Source organism: Scyliorhinus canicula, chromosome 7 (genome assembly GCF_902713615.1).
Source record: "Scyliorhinus canicula chromosome 7, sScyCan1.1, whole genome shotgun sequence".
Taxonomy (NCBI): Eukaryota; Metazoa; Chordata; class Chondrichthyes; order Carcharhiniformes; family Scyliorhinidae; genus Scyliorhinus; species Scyliorhinus canicula.
This window is the reverse complement of record NC_052152.1, coordinates 205,283,763-205,303,001: the sequence shown is the minus strand read 5'-3', so window position 1 is coordinate 205,303,001 and position 19,239 is coordinate 205,283,763. Positions and strand designations below refer to the sequence as shown.

Sequence of the window (19,239 nt, the reverse complement as noted above, 5' to 3'; positions counted from 1 at the left end):
CCTTCCCATAGCACAAACCCCCACCAGAGACTCCCACCAGAGACCCCCAACAGAGTCTCCTCCCATAACAGAGTCCCCCACCAGAGACCCCCACCAGAGACCGCCCAGAACAGAGACCCCTCCCATAACAGAGACCCCGCCAGGAAGCTAAAGAGCCGTCCAGACGGAAACAGTGAACAGAAATCACTGCCTTAAAACTCACCTGTCCTTTACAGCTTCTGCCTCAGGCAGAGAAAGCAGTGGTTGTGAATTCTAAAAAAAAAACCCACATCACCTGAGTTGAAACCACCTCTGACCCTTCGCTCTGAAAGGCTTTTATTCACATCAAAGAGAAATAGCTTTTACTCGGCTGTGATTGACAGCTTCCAGACAGCCAGATGTGTGGATTGGTTTAATTTCATTTCCCTTCACGCTGACTGGGAACAAGTACCCTGCTGTGAAACTAACCGCAATCTTAATGAACATCTAGCTATGACTGACTTTTGTCAGCTCAAAATGGCTGCCTGATGTTAGGATTCGCGAGGGAATCCCTGTCATGCACAGATTTGAAGGGCAAGGGATAGGGAATCGTCTCTGGGCGGCGCTCCTGGCCCGAGCACAAATCAGAGACGGTTCATCTCTGGCGGGAGAACCAAGGGCGGGATTCTCTCAACTCGGGGCCGGGCCGGAGAAGCCCCACGAACGGCGCGAATCGCACCACGCCGCCCCACCCCGATGCAGAGCAGAGGATTGGCGCCGGTGTGGTTGGCGCGGAACCAGTCGGGGCCGCTCTACACGGCCGACCAGCCGATTCTCGGCCCGGGATTGGGCCATCGTGAAAACACCAAGTCCTGTCGGCGCCGTCCACACCTGCTCTCAGCCGGCAGGAACTCGGTGTGGAAGGGTCGGGGACGGCCTGTGGGGGGGGGGGGGGGGTCCGTACCCGGGGGGGGGCGCCGATATGGCCTAGCCCGCGATCGGGGCCCACGAATCGACGGGCCGGCCTCTCTGGCTGGGGGCTCCTTTCCTAAGCGCCAGCCCCTGTAATCCTGCGCCATGTTGCATCGGGGCTGGCGCTTTGAAGGAAGCCACTGCGCATGCGCGGATCCCGCGGCGCCCAGTTCGCACCGGGATCAGCAGCTGGAGCGGTGTTAACCACTCCAGTGTTGTGCTGGCCCCCCTGTAGGGGCCAGAATTAGTCGTGGGGTCAGCCCGTTGACGCTGTCGTTAAACACGACGGCGTTTACAACGCGTGGACACTCTGCTGTGGGATTAGAGAATCCCGCCCATAATCTCCCAAAGAGAGAATCGTGTCCATAATCACAATCTTCCGGCCGGGCTGGGGGGGAGGGGGGGGGGGGGTGTCTCTGTTAACTCAGCTCATTCCTGCGATGAGGGGCTTATCAAATGACGAAAGCTTGAACTAATTGGGCCTATTCCCATTGGCGTTTAGAATAATGAGAGGCTCGTAATGAAACAAAAAAACATACTCGCTGGAGTAGATACCGGGAGGATGTTTCCACCTGTGGGAGACACTAGAACCAGTGAACACAGGTGAAGACACAAGAGGCCAGTCCCATTGAAGACAGAGTTAAGGATAATGTTTTTCTGAGTGTCGTCAGTCTGTGATCTTCTCCTCCCCAGAGAGAGGTTGAGGTTGGTGCAGTTAGAGAGGTTTTTGACAGGCAAGGGGGTCAAGGGTTATGGTGGGGGGGTCAGATCACAAAGCAGAGTTAAGACCACAGATCAGACATGGATGGCGGAACAGGCTCAAAGGGCTGATGGGATTGCTCCTGCTCCGGAGTCCTATGTTCCTAATTTAATAAAGAGATTTTTTTTCCCCCTGGATTAATGAAGGGGATAAGAAGGAGCTGACCCACAATCTTCTGGGAGGTTCACTCAAGAAACAGACAGGTAGTATTTTCTGGCCCACCCATGGCGTGTGATCTGGCGACTCGCCATTGGTTGCTGCTGGGATCTTCCTGTGCCTACACCGGTTTGCGTGGTCGCTCGTCTCGGCGGGATTGGAAGGTTCCGCTGGTGGGAAGGACCAGGAAACCTCAGTGTTGTTCTTTTCATATTTTAGTCTCTCAGATTTTCATTCCTACGAAGCACGGATTTGGAGTCGGGGCGACGCTGTGGGACCTCCAGCCCGTTGTGGAAATTTGAGACGTTGATAAATCTCTGAGCGTGTATCGGAAATCTCCAAACAAGCGGCTGGAAAGAAAGGGATTCCGAGAGTCCATCGCTCCCCTCGCCTCCACAACACAAATGTATGAAACCACTTTCCCTCGGCAACACAAGCCGGGTTTTCCCGGGGGAGAGATCAAATTGGACATGTTGTTACAGCGAATTTAAGCCAGGAATCCAATTTCATTGCCATTCGCCCTCTGACAATGCTAAACGTTTGGACACATTTTACATTCAATTCTTTCTTCTCCTTTCTGTTGGCTCGAGCTCTTGTCTGACAGGAATGTGCATGAAAGGCGAGGAGGTCATTTTATTGGTGTGCCCTGAATTACCCAATACTTTGTGGGTCAAGTGGTGCACCTCGGGATTATTTTTGTAGAGATCTATTTGAATAGCTGGAATGCTGAAATAACTTATTAAGGAATTCTATGTTTGGATCAAGTATCAAGTGGCAAATAATATTGATAAAACAAAATTCTAAACCATTTAGACTATGATTCATAGAAACATGGAAAATATATATGGTACTGTTGTCGGCCATTTGGCCCATCATGTCTGTGCTATCCAGTCTATTCCCACTTTGCAGCTCTGTAGTCATGTTGGTTATAACACTTCCGGTTCATGTCCAAGTGTATTTTAATGGTGATGGTGGTTTCTATCTCTACGACCCTTTCAGGCAAGTTCCAGATTCTCAACATCTTCTGGGTTAAATAATTACTTCTCAATTCTCCCCTAACCCTTTCACCAATTACTTCAAATCTATGTCCCCTGGCTACTGACCTCCTGAGGGAAACAGGCCTTTCCCGTCTACTCTTTCCAGGCCCTTCATAATTTTATATATCTCAGTTAAATCTCCCTTCAGCCTCCCTCTGTTCCAAGGAAAACAACATCAGCTCATCCAATCTTTTCTCAAATCAATCCAATCCAGATTTCTCAGAACCGGCTCTGCTGGTGTGGGAAATCGCCAGGGGAAGGCAGCCACTGGCCTAACTGAGAGGTCAGCCCGAAATATAGGCATTGTTTAAATCCTGCAGGCTTTGCTGAGACATAAATTCCAGGCCGCAGGGGCGGGGGTGGGAGGGCGGGAGGGAGGAGAGCAGGATAAGGAGCCAGAGTCTGGAGCAGGCACTGTGAAATCAGAAGGATCATCCCCACCACAGGAAGCCAACAACCCATGAATATCCTGGAGTCACGCAGAATGGACCATTAAAATTTAGGGGAGGCAGTGGTGTCACTGGCTTAGAAATCCAGAGACCCAGGGTAATGCTCTGGTGATGTTGAAATTTGGATTTAATAAAATTCTGGAGTTAAAAGTCCAAGATGACCATGAAGCCATTGTCGATTGTGGTAAAAATCCATCTGGTTCCCTAATGTCCTTTAGGGAAGGAAATCTGCCGTCCTTACCCGGTCTGGCCTACTCCAGACCCACAGCAATGTGGTTGACTCCGAACTGCCCCTCTGGCAACGGGCCGAGCAAACCACTCAGTTCAGGGGCAATTAGGGAGGGGCAGCAAATGGCGGCCCCCAGCCCCTGAACGTATAAAATAAACAGTGCTGGGAGAAAATTCACTGGGACGTCAAAACAACTTTGCCTTACTTTTCTTCTTCTTGTTTTCAGCCTAATTTATGAGGAATAAAAAGAACAGGGAAAGAACGGGAAGCGGTCGGATGTTTCCAATCGGTTAATGAATCATTTGGACAGCCTGATTGGCCACAGGAAGACGGGGCACGGTGACGATGGACATGTTGGGCCACAGATGGAATGCGTGTGGGAGAGGGGGGGGTCACTGTGGGAATGGACTATGGGTGACCGGTGGCTGATGGGTGGAAGGCAGGGCAGTTGGAGATTCATAGAATTTACAGTGCAAAAGGAGGCCATTCGGCCCATCGAGTCTGCACCGGCTCTTCGAAAGAGCACCCTACCCAAGGTCAACACCTCCACCCTATCCCCATAACCCAGTAACCCCACCCAACACTAAGGGCAATTTATCATGGCCAATCCACTTAAACTGCACATCTTTGGACTGTGGGAGGAAACCGGAGCACCCGGAGGAAACCCACGCAGACACGGGGAGGATGTGCAGACTCCGCACAGACAGTGACCCAAGCCGGGAATCGAACCTGGGACCCGGCAGCTGTGAAGCAATTGTGCTAACCACTGTGCTACCGTGCTGCCCAATAATCTGATAAATCCTCAAGGAATACGTCGGACTAAAGTTGGCAGCGCTCTTCCTGCCCATCCTTACACAAACAAAATGGCTTGTATTTACAGACAAAATGGCTTGTATTTACAGACAAAATGGCTTGTATTTACAGACACTCTTCATGGCCACTGGATGTCTCAAAGTGCTTCAAAGACTTTTGAAGAGGAGTCATTTTTGTAAAGTAGGAAAAGCAGCTGTCCATTTGTGCACAGCAAGCTCCCACGTCAGCAATGTCAGATAAACTTTCCTTGTGATGTTGACGGACGGATGAATCTTGGCCTGGACATCACAATAGTGCCACAAGATCTTTCACATCTCTCCGGGCAGCCAGATGGGCTTTATTTTGACATCTCACCTGACAGATGTACCACTATATAGTGCTCCCTTCGTACAGCACTGGAGAGCAGGCCTTGGTGTTTATGCTTCTCGCTCCACAGGATATTTTTTAGAATCATAGAATCCATACAGTGCAGAAGGAGGCCATTCGGCCCATCAAGTATGCATCGACCCCCTGAAAGAGCACCCGACCCAGGCCCGCTCCCCCCAAACTATCCCCGTAACCCCGTTACCCCACCTAACCTTTGGACACTAAGAGGCAATTGCTCATGGCTAAGCCACCTGACCTGTACATCTTTGGACTGTGGGAGGAAACCGGAGCACCCGGAGGAAACCCACGCAGATACAGGGGGAACGTGTGAACTCCACACAGTCAGCCGAGGCTGGAATCGAACCCAGGTCCCTGGGGCTGGGAGGCTGTGGCTAACCACTGTGCCACTGTGCCAATCCGTAAACTTAAATTAAAACCTCCCAGCAGAGAATTATATGCTCCACCCACAGCTGGGAAGCCTGCTTGTCGTAGGCCAGAGTAGGTGAAAAGCGGCCTGCCTTCCACAGTCACTGGTACAATGGGGTGGAGGCAGATTCAGAACGTTTAACGTAATTGGCCAGTAAGCCTAAGGGTAGGCCAGCTAGTGGGAGCCTTGCAGCATCAATGGGGAAGAGATCAAGGTGGGCGGGGAGGTGATGGGCTGGCCATTTGCCAGTTTTCCATGCCCCCAATGTGGTGGAATCTATCAAATCCAATCCATGAAATAAAGATTTCAAGTGTTTTGGGGGCAAGTACCATTCCCCCATCGCCATCCCTGACCATCCTGCACGAACTAACACAAAGTTCCCTGCTTAATGCTGGATAGCTATAAAAGGCAGCACCCTGAGCGAGTGAGAGTTACCAGATCCACACAGCTTTGAAATTTCCCAAACCTTCGAGCAGCTGGCTGGAGACAAGTGTCTGTCGGTCACCCAGCTCTGAGAGGAACAGCGGCGAGTGTGACAGCAAGACAATCCAATAGGATTGTGACTCTTGCATTTCCAAATTTGGAGCCAACACAATAGCTAGGAGGTATCTGGATTCTGTATCCGGTATGAAATGGACTCCCACATCTGTTTGAAGCAGAGCTGGGGACCCCCCCCCCCCCCCCCCCCCCCCCCCATGGCCAATCCACCTAACCTGCAAATCTTTGGACTGTCATTGGCATCTCATAATAATAATCTTTACTAGTGTCACAAGTAGGCTTACATTAACGCTGCAGTGAAGTTACTGTGACAATCCCCTAGTCACCACATCCCGGCGCCTGTTCACACTCCCGGGTACACTGAGGGAGAATTCAGAATGTCCAATTCACCGAACACCCCGTCTTTTGGGACTTGTGGGAGGAAGCCGGAGCACCCGGAGGAAACCCACATAGACACGGGGAGAACGTCCAAACTCTGCACGGACAGTGACTCAAGCCAGGAATCGAACCCAGGTCCCTGGCGCTGTGAAGCAACAGTGCTAACCACTGTGCTATTGTGCCACCTATACGTGTTTGATCTTTCAGGTGATGCAATTGGTAAAAACAAATCATTGGATGTTGTAAGGGTCCTTCCTGTTTTTTTCCCTTACTTCCACTTTCCTTTATTCTACTGTTAGCATTTTTGATCCATGGATGATTAATGGGCATGGAACTTTAAGTCAAGCAGCAGAGAGAATGCGGAATTCAGAAGTTACAACATAGCACACTCTGCTACTCTCTGCTGGTTTGAACATGAAGCCTCAGACTTGTCGGCACGAGAGAGCGAGATGGGGTGGAACTCGCTTTGATTGATTGGCTGGTGGCCAATGAATTGATCCCAAAGGTCGTACTCTGCCCAGTAACAGGTGGTGATCGGATCCTGTCCCAGTGGAATGATTTATAGAGTCTCAAGGAGTTTCAGTTTTGACTCCTGCAAGCTCGGGGAGAAGGTCTCTTTCTCTCTCCCCTGTGTTCCGCCCAGAAAGGCTTTGGGTGCTGTATTCCTCAAGCTGCGGAGAATCCAAAATAATGAAACTACAGGAAAACCCTTACAGGCTGCAGACAAAGACCAGAGCCCCCAGCCACCCCACCTCTCTCTCTGGCTCCCTGGAAAGGCTGTGAATGGTGTATTTCTGAAACTTCAAAGACCTGAAGGAATATCTAAAATAAAATCCTCGAACTGAAAGCAAAGTTTGAAGAGGGGTAAGGTTCTGGAAACCACCATCAGAAGCAAAGGCTCTTTTATTCCCTTTACTTATGTTTTTTTTACCCCTCTATTCTCCTCTGTGTTTGTCTGTCTGGTGTGTGTCTATATGTCTGTGTAGAGGGGGGGAGTAGATTAAAGTGGGGAATTGGGAATTAGATAATAGTTAACCAGTTGTATTTGCTGCATATTTCATTATAGTTCTTGTTATAAATAAACAGTAATTGTGTTTACATATACAAACCTGGTGACTGTAATTATTGGGCAGCCAAGGGCCAAAGACTTTGGGTATTTTTCTAAGAATTGTTGGTTAATTGACTTGTGTTGTGACTCCGGGTCGGACTGGACTGGAATTGACCACACAGTTGCCCAGGGGATCGTAACAATATTTTCCAGGGCGTCAATCACTTTGATCATTGAACAAAATGCCTGGGGTTAAAGTTCAATTGAATCAATGCGTCATTGGAGGAGAGGAGCAGATTAGAACATAGAATATAGAACAGTACAGCACAGTACAGGCCTTTCAGCCCACAATGTTGTGCCGACCATTTATCCTAATCTAAGATCAACCTAACCTACATCCCTTCAATCTGCTGCTGTCCATGAGCCTGTCTAAGAGTCGGTTAAATTTCGGCCAGCCAATTCTGTATCCAGACAGCTAAATTTGCTTGTATCCCATGCCCGCTAACTTTCTGAATGAGTCTACCATGGGGAACCATATCAAAAGCCTTACTGAAATCCATATACATCACATCCACTGCCCGACCTTCATCAATGTGTCTCATCACATCCTCAAAGAATTCAATGAGGCTTGTGAGGCATGACCTGCCCCTCACAAAGCCATGCTGACTATCTTTAATCAAACTATGTTTTTCTAAACAATCATAAATCCTATCTCTCAGAATCCTTTCCAATATTTTGCTCACCACAGATGTAAGACTGATGGGTCTGTAATTCCCAGGGATTTCCCTGTTCCCTTTCCTGAATAGGGGAACAACATTCGCCTCCCTCCAATCATCCGGTACTACTCCAGTGGAGAGTGAGGATGCAAAGATCATCGCCAACGGCGCAGCAATCTCTTCCCTTGCTTCCCGTAGTAACCTTGGGTATATCCCGTCAGGCCCAGGGGACTTATCTATCCTGATGCTTTTCAAAATTTCCAGCACATCCTCCTTCTTAATATCAACCTGTTCGAGTCTATTAACCTGGTTCACATTGTTCTCATGGGCAACAAGGTCCCTCTCTCTAGTGAATACTGAAGCAAAGTATTCATTTAGGGCCTCCCCCATCTCCTCAGACTCTAGGCACAAGTTCCCTCCACTAGCCCTGATCGGCCCTACTCTCACTCTGATCATCCTCTTATTTCTCACACAATTGTAGAATGCCTTGGGGTTTTCCCTAATCCTTCCCGCCAGGGCTTTTTCATGCCCCCTTCTAGCTCTCCTCAGTCCATTTTTGGGTTCCTTCCTGGCTACCTTGTAACCCTCTAGAGCCGAGTCAGATCCTTGCTTCCTCAACCTTACGTAAGTTTTCTTCTTCCTCTTGACTAGAAGCTCCACTTCCCTTGTCATCCAAGGTTCCTTCACCTTACCATTCCTTCCTCGTCTCAGTGGGACAAAACAATTCAGCACTCGCAGCAAGTGCTCCTTAAACAATCCCCACATTACTGTTGTTCATTTCCCCAAGAACAATTGTTCCCACTTTATGCTCCTCAGCTCCTGTCTAATATCAGTATAATTTCCCCTCCCCCAGTTAAATACCTTCCCATACTGTGTATTCCTATCCCTCTCCATGACTATGGTAAAGGTCAAGGAGTTGTGGTCACTGTCACCACAATGCTCTCCCAACGAGACATCTGACACCTGGCCTGGTTCGTTGCCAAGCACCAAGTCCAATATGGCCTCCCCCCTAGTCGGCCTATCGACATATTGAGTCAGGAATCCTTCCTGTACACACCTGACAAAATCTGCTCCATCCAAACCATTTGCACTAAGGAGATTCCAGTCAATATTAGGGAAGTTGAAGTCACCCATGACAACAACTCTGTTACTTCTGCACCTTTCCAAGATCTGCCTCCCAATCTGTTCCTCCATCGCTCTGCTGCTATTGGGGGGTCTATAGAAAACTCCCAATAAAGTGACTGCTCCTTTCTTGTTTCTGACTTCCACCCATACTGATGCAGTAGACAAACCCTCCTCAACTACCTCCTTTTCTGCAGCTGTGGTTCACTCCCTAATTAACAGTGCCACTCCCCCTCCTCTTTTACCTCCCTCCCTATTCTTCTGAAAGCATCTAAACCCCAGAACATCGAACAACCCATTCCTGCCCCTGTGAAATCCATGTCTCCGTAATGGCCACAACATCGTAGTTCCAAGTATTGATCCATGCTCTAAGTTCATCTCCCTTATTCCTGACACAAATTGACAAGAATGAGAGAGTAACTTGTCAAGAAGGTTTGCTCAAAGTGATTTAGTTAACTGCTACTGACAGTTATTGGGTCAATAAATGCACATAACTAGAAACTGGAACATGCACTTCAAACTAAAGTGCATGGGAGTAGCTGCAACATTCGAATCAATGGGAAGACAGTGATGGGCCTTCCGCGATCACCAATGTCCTTGCAACTGAATGGGCCTTTGGAGGACATTGAAAGTCAAGCACTTAGGGTGGGACTGGAGTCACGTGTAGACCAGACCAGTTAAAGAAAAGGGAAAACCTGGCCTCAGGACTGTTGGAAATGCAGCAACAAATCTGCACGTTTATATAACAAAAGCAAAACACTGCAGATCCTGAAAACCTGAAACAAAAACAGGAGATGCTGGAAAGACTCGAAGGTTTGGCAGCAAACGTGGAGAGAGAAACTGAGTCAACATTTCAGGGCAGGCTGATAGGTCATTGACCTGAAACATGAATTCTGTTTCTCTCGCTACAGAAGATGCTGACCTGCTGAGTGTATCGTGTATTTTCTGAACTTACTGCTCGTTTCTATGTTCATCAATGAATGAACACATGAAAGGTATGAACCAGGAAAATAATAGCTGTTCCACTAAGTCCGGCCCACACGTCTTATGGCTGGGGCATCATGGCTGGACATCTTTTACCATTAATCACAATAGCCCCACCCCGCCCGACACACACACACACACACACACACACACTTACACAGATATCTCCTCGGAAAGGTTAAAAAACCCCAACAAACGCAGGGCCAATACCTGAAAACATACACTGAAATGTTTCTTTCCGGCCCCCTCAGGTAAACAGGACTCGTCCAGGAGATTGTGTGAGCCCAGAGCTATCTCTCGCTACCAACCTTACTTGTGATAATGAGATCCATAACCTCAGCTTTCTCCCAATCCCTTTGACCTTCACCACAATGAACGTCTACTGTTGTGACGAAGTTCATCCCCAGGTCGGACTTGGGTAAGACGCACCAACCTAACAAAGATACTCTCAGACCCAAACTGTGTGAGCAGTGGCTGAAATCCAGGTTGTCTTATAACGATGATTTAGATAAGATCATGCATCATGTCAGAAACCTAGGAGTGAACGTGATTGGTGTGAGCATGTGGTAATAAATAAAAGCTGCTGCAGTTTCTATGTTCTGGCTCGTTGTTATTCTTGCAACTGTTGCTTAGGAATTTGTTCTAATGTAATTTCTTTCTTGGGCCAAACCCTACGTTACACACTGAGTGCAAACTGAGACTTGACCCCCTGGCCAGATTGAACATTCTTGCTCAAAAAAGAAATGACAAGAGTTTCGGCTCCATGTTCAGTAGAACACTCTAACGTGGCACTGTCGCACAGTGGTTAGCTCTGTTATTTCAAAGCACCAGGGACCCGGGTTCGATTCCCGGCTTGGGTCACTGTCTGAGAGGAGTCTGCACGTTCTTCCCGTGTCTGCGTGGGTTTCCTCCGGGTGCTCCGGTTTCCTCCCACAAGTCCCGAAAGACGTGCTTGTTAGGTGAATTGGACATTCTGAATTCTCCCTCTGTGACCCGAACAGGAGAATCCCTTTTGGCGTCAAGGGGATTTTCACAGTCACTTCATTGCACTAGAAATGTACGCCTACTTGTGACACTAATAAAGATTCTTCTTCTTATTAATTATTTGCACAAACATTGATGATGGATTCTCCTGTCACTTTGACAGGTCAGTTCTCAGCAAGTAAACAAAAATTAGAAATGACCTGGTTATAGTCCAGGTTGATGATGTCTCATGTGTGACATTAGGTCAAGTCTCGATTTGACATAAAAAATTGCAAATACTGCATGTACAGAGTTGGAGGGATGGATGGAGGCCTTGGCTTGCGCCTTGCTCGCTTGTCCTGAAGGCACTTGCCACCGTTCACCTCAAATGTCAAAATCGCTTGAGACTTCTCCATTTGGAGCTGTCCAAGGTTATTTCCCCCCCCCCCCCCCCCCCCCCCCCCCAACGCCCCCAATGTATTCAACTTACAGGTTCTGAGATCGGTGTTCAGATTGTCTTTATATCCAAGTTTGTGATATCTTGTTTTGTGGGTTCCTGTGCTCAGCTGACTGTACAGTACTGCCTTGGCTGAAAAACGAGAGACCAGTCAAAGCTTTTTGCCTCGCACTCATCAGGACACTTTGCAAAAACGCCGATGGAAGGGGAAAACAACAATTTCCATGCTGTATAAAACACAAACCCATGAATGGGCCTGAAGGCCATCACCTTTGACCCTGAAAAATGCCCAGTCTACCTCAGAATACCATGGGAGGGCTAGATATCTCAAACATTTGAGCAACAGGTGAAGCTAGCTGCTTTATGTTGCTACTATACGGTAGCAAGACGAGTGGTGTTTGCCACTAACAGGATGCTGCCGCCAAGCCGGTAAGACACTCCGTCTATCACACAAATGAGTAACGTGGACTCTGAATTTCAGTGTCAATGTGATGCAGGTATGCAGGTCCCAAAGGCTGGTGAATTGTATCAAACACCTTTTTCAGTTACTATTCATAACGGGCAACATACAGACCGTACCCGACCAGCCTGCGCTTACAAAACTCAAAACACAGAGTCCAACATTAGGTGTGATTCCGCGATTGGACAACATTTGCTAATAAATCCTTGGTGCACTAAAAGTTATGCCAAGAACCATTTTAAGATTGTAGGTCGGGCTCACAGTGTGACAAATTAGTGTGTACTGGAAGCTGCAAATATTAACATGCAGGGCCCTGTTCTTTGCAGACAGGAAGAATGCATTGACACATTGTGTCTGTTTCAGCTGAACAAAATTAAGTGCCAGCCATTCGCTGATTCATTCCCCAGGGCAATGCCTTGACCACTCAGGGTCAACCTGCTTGGTTTAAATTTCAAACAATGTTTGACAGTTAACAGTCAGCCGCCATCAACTGGTGCATTCTCTATGGCAAATCCTCTACCAAATAGAGTTAACTTTCCAACCAATCAGCATTCTCTTTGCATACAGTATAAATTGTTTCCTTTTCCCGATATTGGTATTCTTGAGAAGTGTCCTGATGAATATAAGATGAAAAACTTCAACTTGTCTCTTTTTTCAGCAACACTCACGTTCTGTATTACGGAACAACTATTAGTACTGCCTTTGGTAGGCAGAAATCCTCCATGAAACTCCATGACTGACCCAACGAAGCTGAGCTCGGACAAGCGTGCTCTCAATGCCAGGTACTCTTTTCCAAGAACCTTGATGCTGGGGTTTTGTTTGGCCGCCCAATATGGCAAATATTTCTCAGACAGTGAAGGTGGAATGTTTGATGCTATCCTGGTATCTTTGCCCAAGTCTCCCATCCATAAGGAAGTGATGCAAGAACCACTGGCTGGTGGAATGTAATCTTTGTTCTGGAAGAAACTCCACGCTCCTCCCAAAGTCAGTGAGAGAACCTGCTAAATGCTGAGCTTGTGTTTGCCGGGTGGTGGTGGTGGTTTCAATGCTGGAGAAGGCACAGACTGTAATACATGCAGTGGAGTACGAGGACACTATAGTATTGCTATAGAAAATTCCAATGGTCAGTTCCTGCTCTCTAAGTGCAGTGAGTTTGACCTAACCATCGCAAACATAATCTTCCAGCAAGCAGACAAACTGAAAACAATATGGCTGCACTCCAGATCCAAACATCACCATCTGTTGGGTTACATTATTGTACGACAGAGAGAACTCAAGGATGCAAGTTGTGCTCACTCGCTGAGAGATGCCGAATCTGACCATTGGCTTGTCGGAGTTTTTATGATTTTGAAGATAAAATCGAAGGCTCTTTGACAGAGTCAAGGCACAAAGGAAGCTTCATGTAACCGTTCTTAGGTGTCACGGTAGCACAGTGGTTAGCACTGTTGCTTCACAGCACCAGGGACGCGGGTTTGATTCCTGGCTTGGATCTCTGTCTGTGCGGAGTTTGCACATAATCCCCTTGTCTGCGTCAGTTCCTCCGGGTGCTCCGGTTTCCTCCCACAAGTCCCGAAAGACGTCCTTGTTAGGTGAATTGGACATTCTGAATCCTCCCTCTGTGTACCCGAACAGGCGGCGGAGTGTGGCGACTCGGGGATTTTCACAGTAACTTCATTGCATTGTTAATGTAAGCTTACTTGCGACAATAAAGATTATTACTAATATTATTATTAAAGACACAGCCAAGAGACAAGGAACTGGGAACACAAATTAGCCATAGCAATTGTTGATATCCTAGTGGACACTATTGTGATTGAAGACTCTTGGAAAAAAATTAAAGGATGCTTCTTATGATGCAGAATCTGTGCTCCTGGGATTTGCTAAGCAGAAGCACCAGGGCTGGTTTGACAACAATGACCCATCAAGCTTCTGGAGAAAGAGCACAATGCTCACAGATCTTAGAAATCTGACAAGAAATCACCAGCAAGGAACCACCAGATATCATCACAGCCTGCTGGCCAAACTAAGGGAGAGGAAGAACCAACGGTGGGAAATCAAGTCCAATGAACTTCAAGAGGCTGCTAATGAAAAAGACCTTAAGGCTCCACATTAAGATCTGTGATCACCTTATGGCCCCAAACCAATGCTCTGACACCCATCCCCTTAGCCAATGGTAATCAACTCCGAACAAATAGGCATGAGATTCACTCTCATTGGGCAGAACACTTTAGTAATCTCCGAGACCCACAATCCATCGTGTACAATGACATCACTGAGTCACATCCACAGCATCGCACTCCGGGAGAATTTGCTCTCAATCTTTCTCAAGCAGCAGTCACAAAGGCCTGAAAGCAACTTCCTGTCAAAATTCTCCAGGAGCTGATGGCGTTCCACCTGAAGTATTCAAGTCTGCAGATATTCACATGGTTAGGAAACTCACTAGTCTCTTCTATCTAATCTATAACCAGGGCCCCAAGATGACAAGGTTGCCTCCATAATTAATCTCGTCAAATGGAAAGGGAGCAGGTCCATCTATGAGAAATATTGTGGAATATTACCCCTTTGAACAGTGAGAAAAACTCTTGCAAGGATTGTTCTCATTGGGAACGCCACTCACCTGGCTGACCTTGTATCCAGAATCACAGTGTGTCCTCCATGCAGGACGGGGTACAGTGGACATGATCTTTGCAGTGCCGCAAATTCAAGACAAGTCCCACAGAGTAAGGACTTCTATACGGTGCTGGGGAACGTGACCAAGACCTTTGACACAGTAAACTGGGAGTGTCATTCACTTGTTTCACGATGGTCTGTTGGCCGGAGTGATGCAAAGTGATACATCATCGGATGCCTTTCCTGTCACCAATGGCACTAAGCAAGGCTGTGTATTGGCTCCAGCTCTGTTTGCCATACACTTCCTGGCCACACCCAAGCGCACACGCAAAGATCTCGAGGCAGGGGCACATTCAATTCGGGACAGGCAGCAAACTCTTCAACTTGCAAAGGTCCAAGGCTGGTACAAAGGTCACTGAACAGCTGTGAAGCCACTCTGTGTTGGTGCTGTGCAGAACCCTGTGTCTCCTCTCTCACTGTGAGGCTCAGAGGGAAGTGAAGGAGTTAAGACGGTTTAGAAAGATTTGAAATTGACCTGAAACATTCAGAAGAAAAACAAAGGATTCCATTGTTTACCCGGGGACAGCCAGTGGGGAAGTGAATCGACAAAACAGCTGGGTCCAGCATTCAGTCTCAGAAATCACACGACTTTCAGCAAAATCACGTAGAAATTGGGTCTATTTGGGATGTTGAATCTGTGTCTTGCCCAAGCCTTGTTTTATGACACTGTTTTACTGCAATAACTGTACGCGCTCCCCCATCAAGTCTCCTCTTGTGTTCTTTTTAAGAGCACAGCCCTGTTCCACCTTTCGCACTGAACCCAGGCCTGGCCTGTTCTCTGAGGTGGGTGCGTGCCATTGCATTATGATGCCCAACAGCAGGAGCGTTCTCCTTGGTGCCTTGGCCAATATTTATTCCTCAACCAACGTCAAAAAGATGGATCATCTGATCATTAATCTCATTGCTGTTTGTGGGATCTTGCTGTGCGTACAGAGGCTGCTGCGTTCCCTATATTGTAGCAGCGGCTACATTTCAAAAAACTTAACTGGACTCCACGAGAGTTCTTTCTTTAAGGTAATTTTACAGATATGGAGGGTGCCTTTGTAAAGTCTCTCCGGACTGTTGCCTCTAAGGGTGTGCCTAGTCAGGACCAAGATTCGGAGAAATTCCTTCAGTCAGAGGGATTGTGAATGTTTGGAATTCTCTTTCTCAGGGAGCTTGTGGATGCATCAGCCAATAAATAGATTCAAGATTGAGAGTGATAGATTTGACTCAAAGGGAATCAAGGTAAAAGGTGGAAAGTTGGAGTTGAGTTCCATCAACCATGAACTTATTGAATGGCAGAACAGACTGGAGGGGCCAAATGCCCTACTCCAGTTCCTATTTCCTATGTTCTCAAATATTTCACAGAATCGTAGAATTTACAGTGCAGAAGGAGGTCATTTGGCCCATTGTGTCTGCACGGCCTTTGGAAAGAGCACCTTACCTAAGCCCCCACCTCCATCCTATCCCCGGAACCCAGTAACCCCACCCCACCTTTTTGTTTTGGGACCCGAAGAGAAATATTAGCATGGCCAATCCACGGAACCTGAACATCTTTGGACTGCGGGAGGAAACCGGATCACCCGGAGACATCTGATAGATCACAAGAGGAACTCCAGAATAACTTGTGAGACAGTGACATCAGGCCATGCCTGCCTGTCTCGCCGACCCTTACCTTTGCCCTGGGAGACCAGGTTGATGAGCTGGCGCACAGTCTCGACCAGCTGGAGCTGCTGCAGTTGTAGGCCACTGTTGTTGCTGCTGGCTGTGTGCAGGCGTTTCTCCAGCTCCCTGATGGTGCTGATCTGGTGGGTCACCAGCTGCTGGAGTAGCTCCTTCTCCTTCCGAATGGATTCCAGCTCAGTGCGGTGCTTGGCCTCAATGTCAGAGACCTTCCCCTCTAAAAGTCTGAACCATGAATTGTAGTTAAAATCACCAGTTTAATCCCAACCTGATTCCACTGCATTTGTATATTTAATATACAAATTATGGGAAAAGGTCGAGGAATATGTAATAAATTTCACATTATTTTAGATAAAAATTTTAACATTCTTAGTAATCATAGAAACTGAAATCTCTGAAGTGTTTGCTTCTACTTTTGTTGTGTGGTTATCACAGACTAACATTCATATTCCGCCAATCTTTATATGGTTAGTTCGAGCTAAACCAGGCATGAGCTGCTGAGATGGTAGTCCTGATCATAAAATACTTATATATGTGTGTTAGGTAGCATTGCCCCTTTAAGGGGTAACCTTTCACTGGCCAATTCACTGAGTGTCTTTAAGACAGAGATAGATCGGTTTTTGATTAATAAGGGGATCAGGGGTTGTGGGAGAAGGCAGGAGAATGGGGATGAGAAAAATATCAGCCATGATTGAATGGCAGAGCAGACTCAATGGGCCGAGTGGCCTAATTCTGCTCCTCTGTCTTATGGTCTTATGGCCATATGACCCTCTCGGGGGCTATTACTTGGGTGTATGTGAACCCTGTCCATTGGGGAAGAAGCGTGGGGCCCTGGGTACAGAGGTCTGGGCAGAGTGGACCCAGGAGTCAAATCTCATTGCTGTTTCCAATAGCCCCCTTTTGTTACATAGGAACCTCCTCAGTGACACCTCATGATTACAATACGGAAATGACCTAAAGACGGACCCTGAAAATTTCAAGTGATGCGGCTGTGACTATTGCCGTTTGCAGCTTGTTCCATTGTAGGATTGTCTTAGCGGAAGAACGTTTATTGATACAATGGTTTGGTTACTGATAGGCTCTATCTAGAGTGTCCCATTAGAGAGAAAAGCAAAACCTGCCACGGATGAGATTGGAGCATTCCCAAACTCTGTTTGATTGGCTAATGGCGGTGGACCCAAACATCAGGATGAGCTCATGGGCCCAGGGTAACAGTATAAATGCAGCTACCAAGAAATCTTTCGATTCGAGCCTAAGGATTCAGAGGTTAAGGGAAGATTCAGTGGAAGCCGGTGATCATTGACACGTACATATTTCAGAGGGCTTGACAGGGTCAATGCTGGACGGTTGTTTCCCTCTCGCCAGGGAGTCAAGGCCCAGTCGGAACAGCCTGGGGATAAAGGGACAGCCACTCGACACTGAGATGAGGGACATTTCTTCATTCCGAGGGCTGTGAATCTTTGGGATTCTCCACCTCGGGAGGTGGCAGATGCTCAGTTGGTTCGAGAGATTTTTGGATTCTGGGGGAATGAGGGAGCAGGTGGATTTGAGGCAGATTGCCCCTGATCATACTGAATGGGGGAGCAGGCTCGATGGGCCGAGTGGCCTGTTTCTGCTCCAATCTCCTGTGTTCAAAACGATGAGGGTTTAGTTGGAGTGAATAGGGAGAATCTGTTTACACTGGCAGATGGGCTGCTAGCCAGGAGGCCCGGGTTTAAGACAATTGGCTAAAGAAGCAGATTGGTGATTGAGGGGATTTTCATTCTATGCAGAGAGTTGTTAGAATCTAAATGCCCAGCCGGACGCAGGAAGCAGGTTCAGCAATAAATTTCAAATGGAAATTGGTTATCTGCTTGGAAAGGAAAGATTTTCCGAGCTGTGAGAAAAGAGCAGGGACAGTGAGATGAGTTGGAGAATTCTCCACAGTGGGCTGGGAGCAGCTCAACGGGCCGAATGGATTCCTCCTCTGATGTATCAGCTTGATATTGTTTGTCCCATTTTACCTACTAATCCCTCCCGCACAATCTATAAGCTCTTGGGTTTGATTTTATATACCGGTGATAACAGATTGCACTAATTGGTAGAAATATTGATAAATGGTGCATGTTCCAGCCTCACTCCAGATCAATGAGTCACATCGCGACCCCGTGATCTTCAGTGATGTGGAAGTCCCAGCGATAATTTGGCAGCAATTCTGGTTAATTGTGTTTGACAACTTACCCCAGAACAGTCACAGACACAGCTCCCTCATTAATCAAACTCATGCCTTTTCCACCCGTCGGATTGCTGCTTACAGCTTTGGCATCCACTGACGAACATTAAAATATTCAGAGGGCTCATGCATGTCGCGATAACAGATGGGTTTTCACTTTCCCTCTGGAGCAGCACTGACCAAAATCAGGAGTTTTCATTAGATCTTATCAACTGAAGTACAAATTGAATCATTTTGACCCCGGCTTGTTACAAGCTTCATTGAGTTCAGAGTTTTCACACCAAACAAGGCACAAAGGTTTCTGTGAATCTGCAGGGCAGTGGGGCGCGGGGGGGGGGGGGGGGGGGGGGGCTGGCTTTCAGATGAGGAATTCAGGTCAAATTTAGAAATATTCAGCTTGTTAAGATGAGGGCAACATGGTTAGAACAAACTGCATAGCCAAGAGACACCCTCCTCAAAAATACCATACACAATGTATACACATTCAAACACATGCACATGGATACACAGGAACACATATGTTCTCTCACACACACACACACACACAGAAGTTGACTCTTCCATATTTCACTCACTCCTACAGTGACTGCCCAAGTTGAGAAATGGCATTTATACAACTCCCTAAAAAAACCTTCAATAAACGGGCAGACAATTCAACATTTTTAATTAAAGGGACTCAGCAAAATCTCAAAGGCACACAAACTTTTATTTAAAGTGTGAGCTGCATTTAATATGAATCTGAGAACTCAATTTCTTCAGCGGGAAACTTGCTCTATTAACATGGGACTGACTCTAATTCATTCAAAAGCCCACGCACGTAGACAGTTAAAATCGGACCCTGGTGTATGTAGATACCGAGTGTGGTGATATGCATCATTGTAGATACACAAGGGGTTAGT

The 19,239-nt window shown here is 47.3% G+C and overlaps 1 protein-coding gene across 5 annotated transcripts in view; it reads right to left on the bottom strand.

Annotated features, from left to right (window-relative positions):
- Positions 1 to 19,239, bottom strand: part of angpt4 (angiopoietin 4) — a 146,388-nt gene that overhangs the window by 30,962 nt on the left and 96,187 nt on the right. For all 5 annotated transcript variants that reach the window (XM_038803773.1, XM_038803771.1, XM_038803774.1 and 2 more), the window contains exon 4: positions 16,121 to 16,353. In XM_038803773.1, the coding sequence (XP_038659701.1) occupies positions 16,121 to 16,353 (233 nt within the window). The remainder of the gene's footprint in view (positions 1 to 16,120; positions 16,354 to 19,239) is intronic.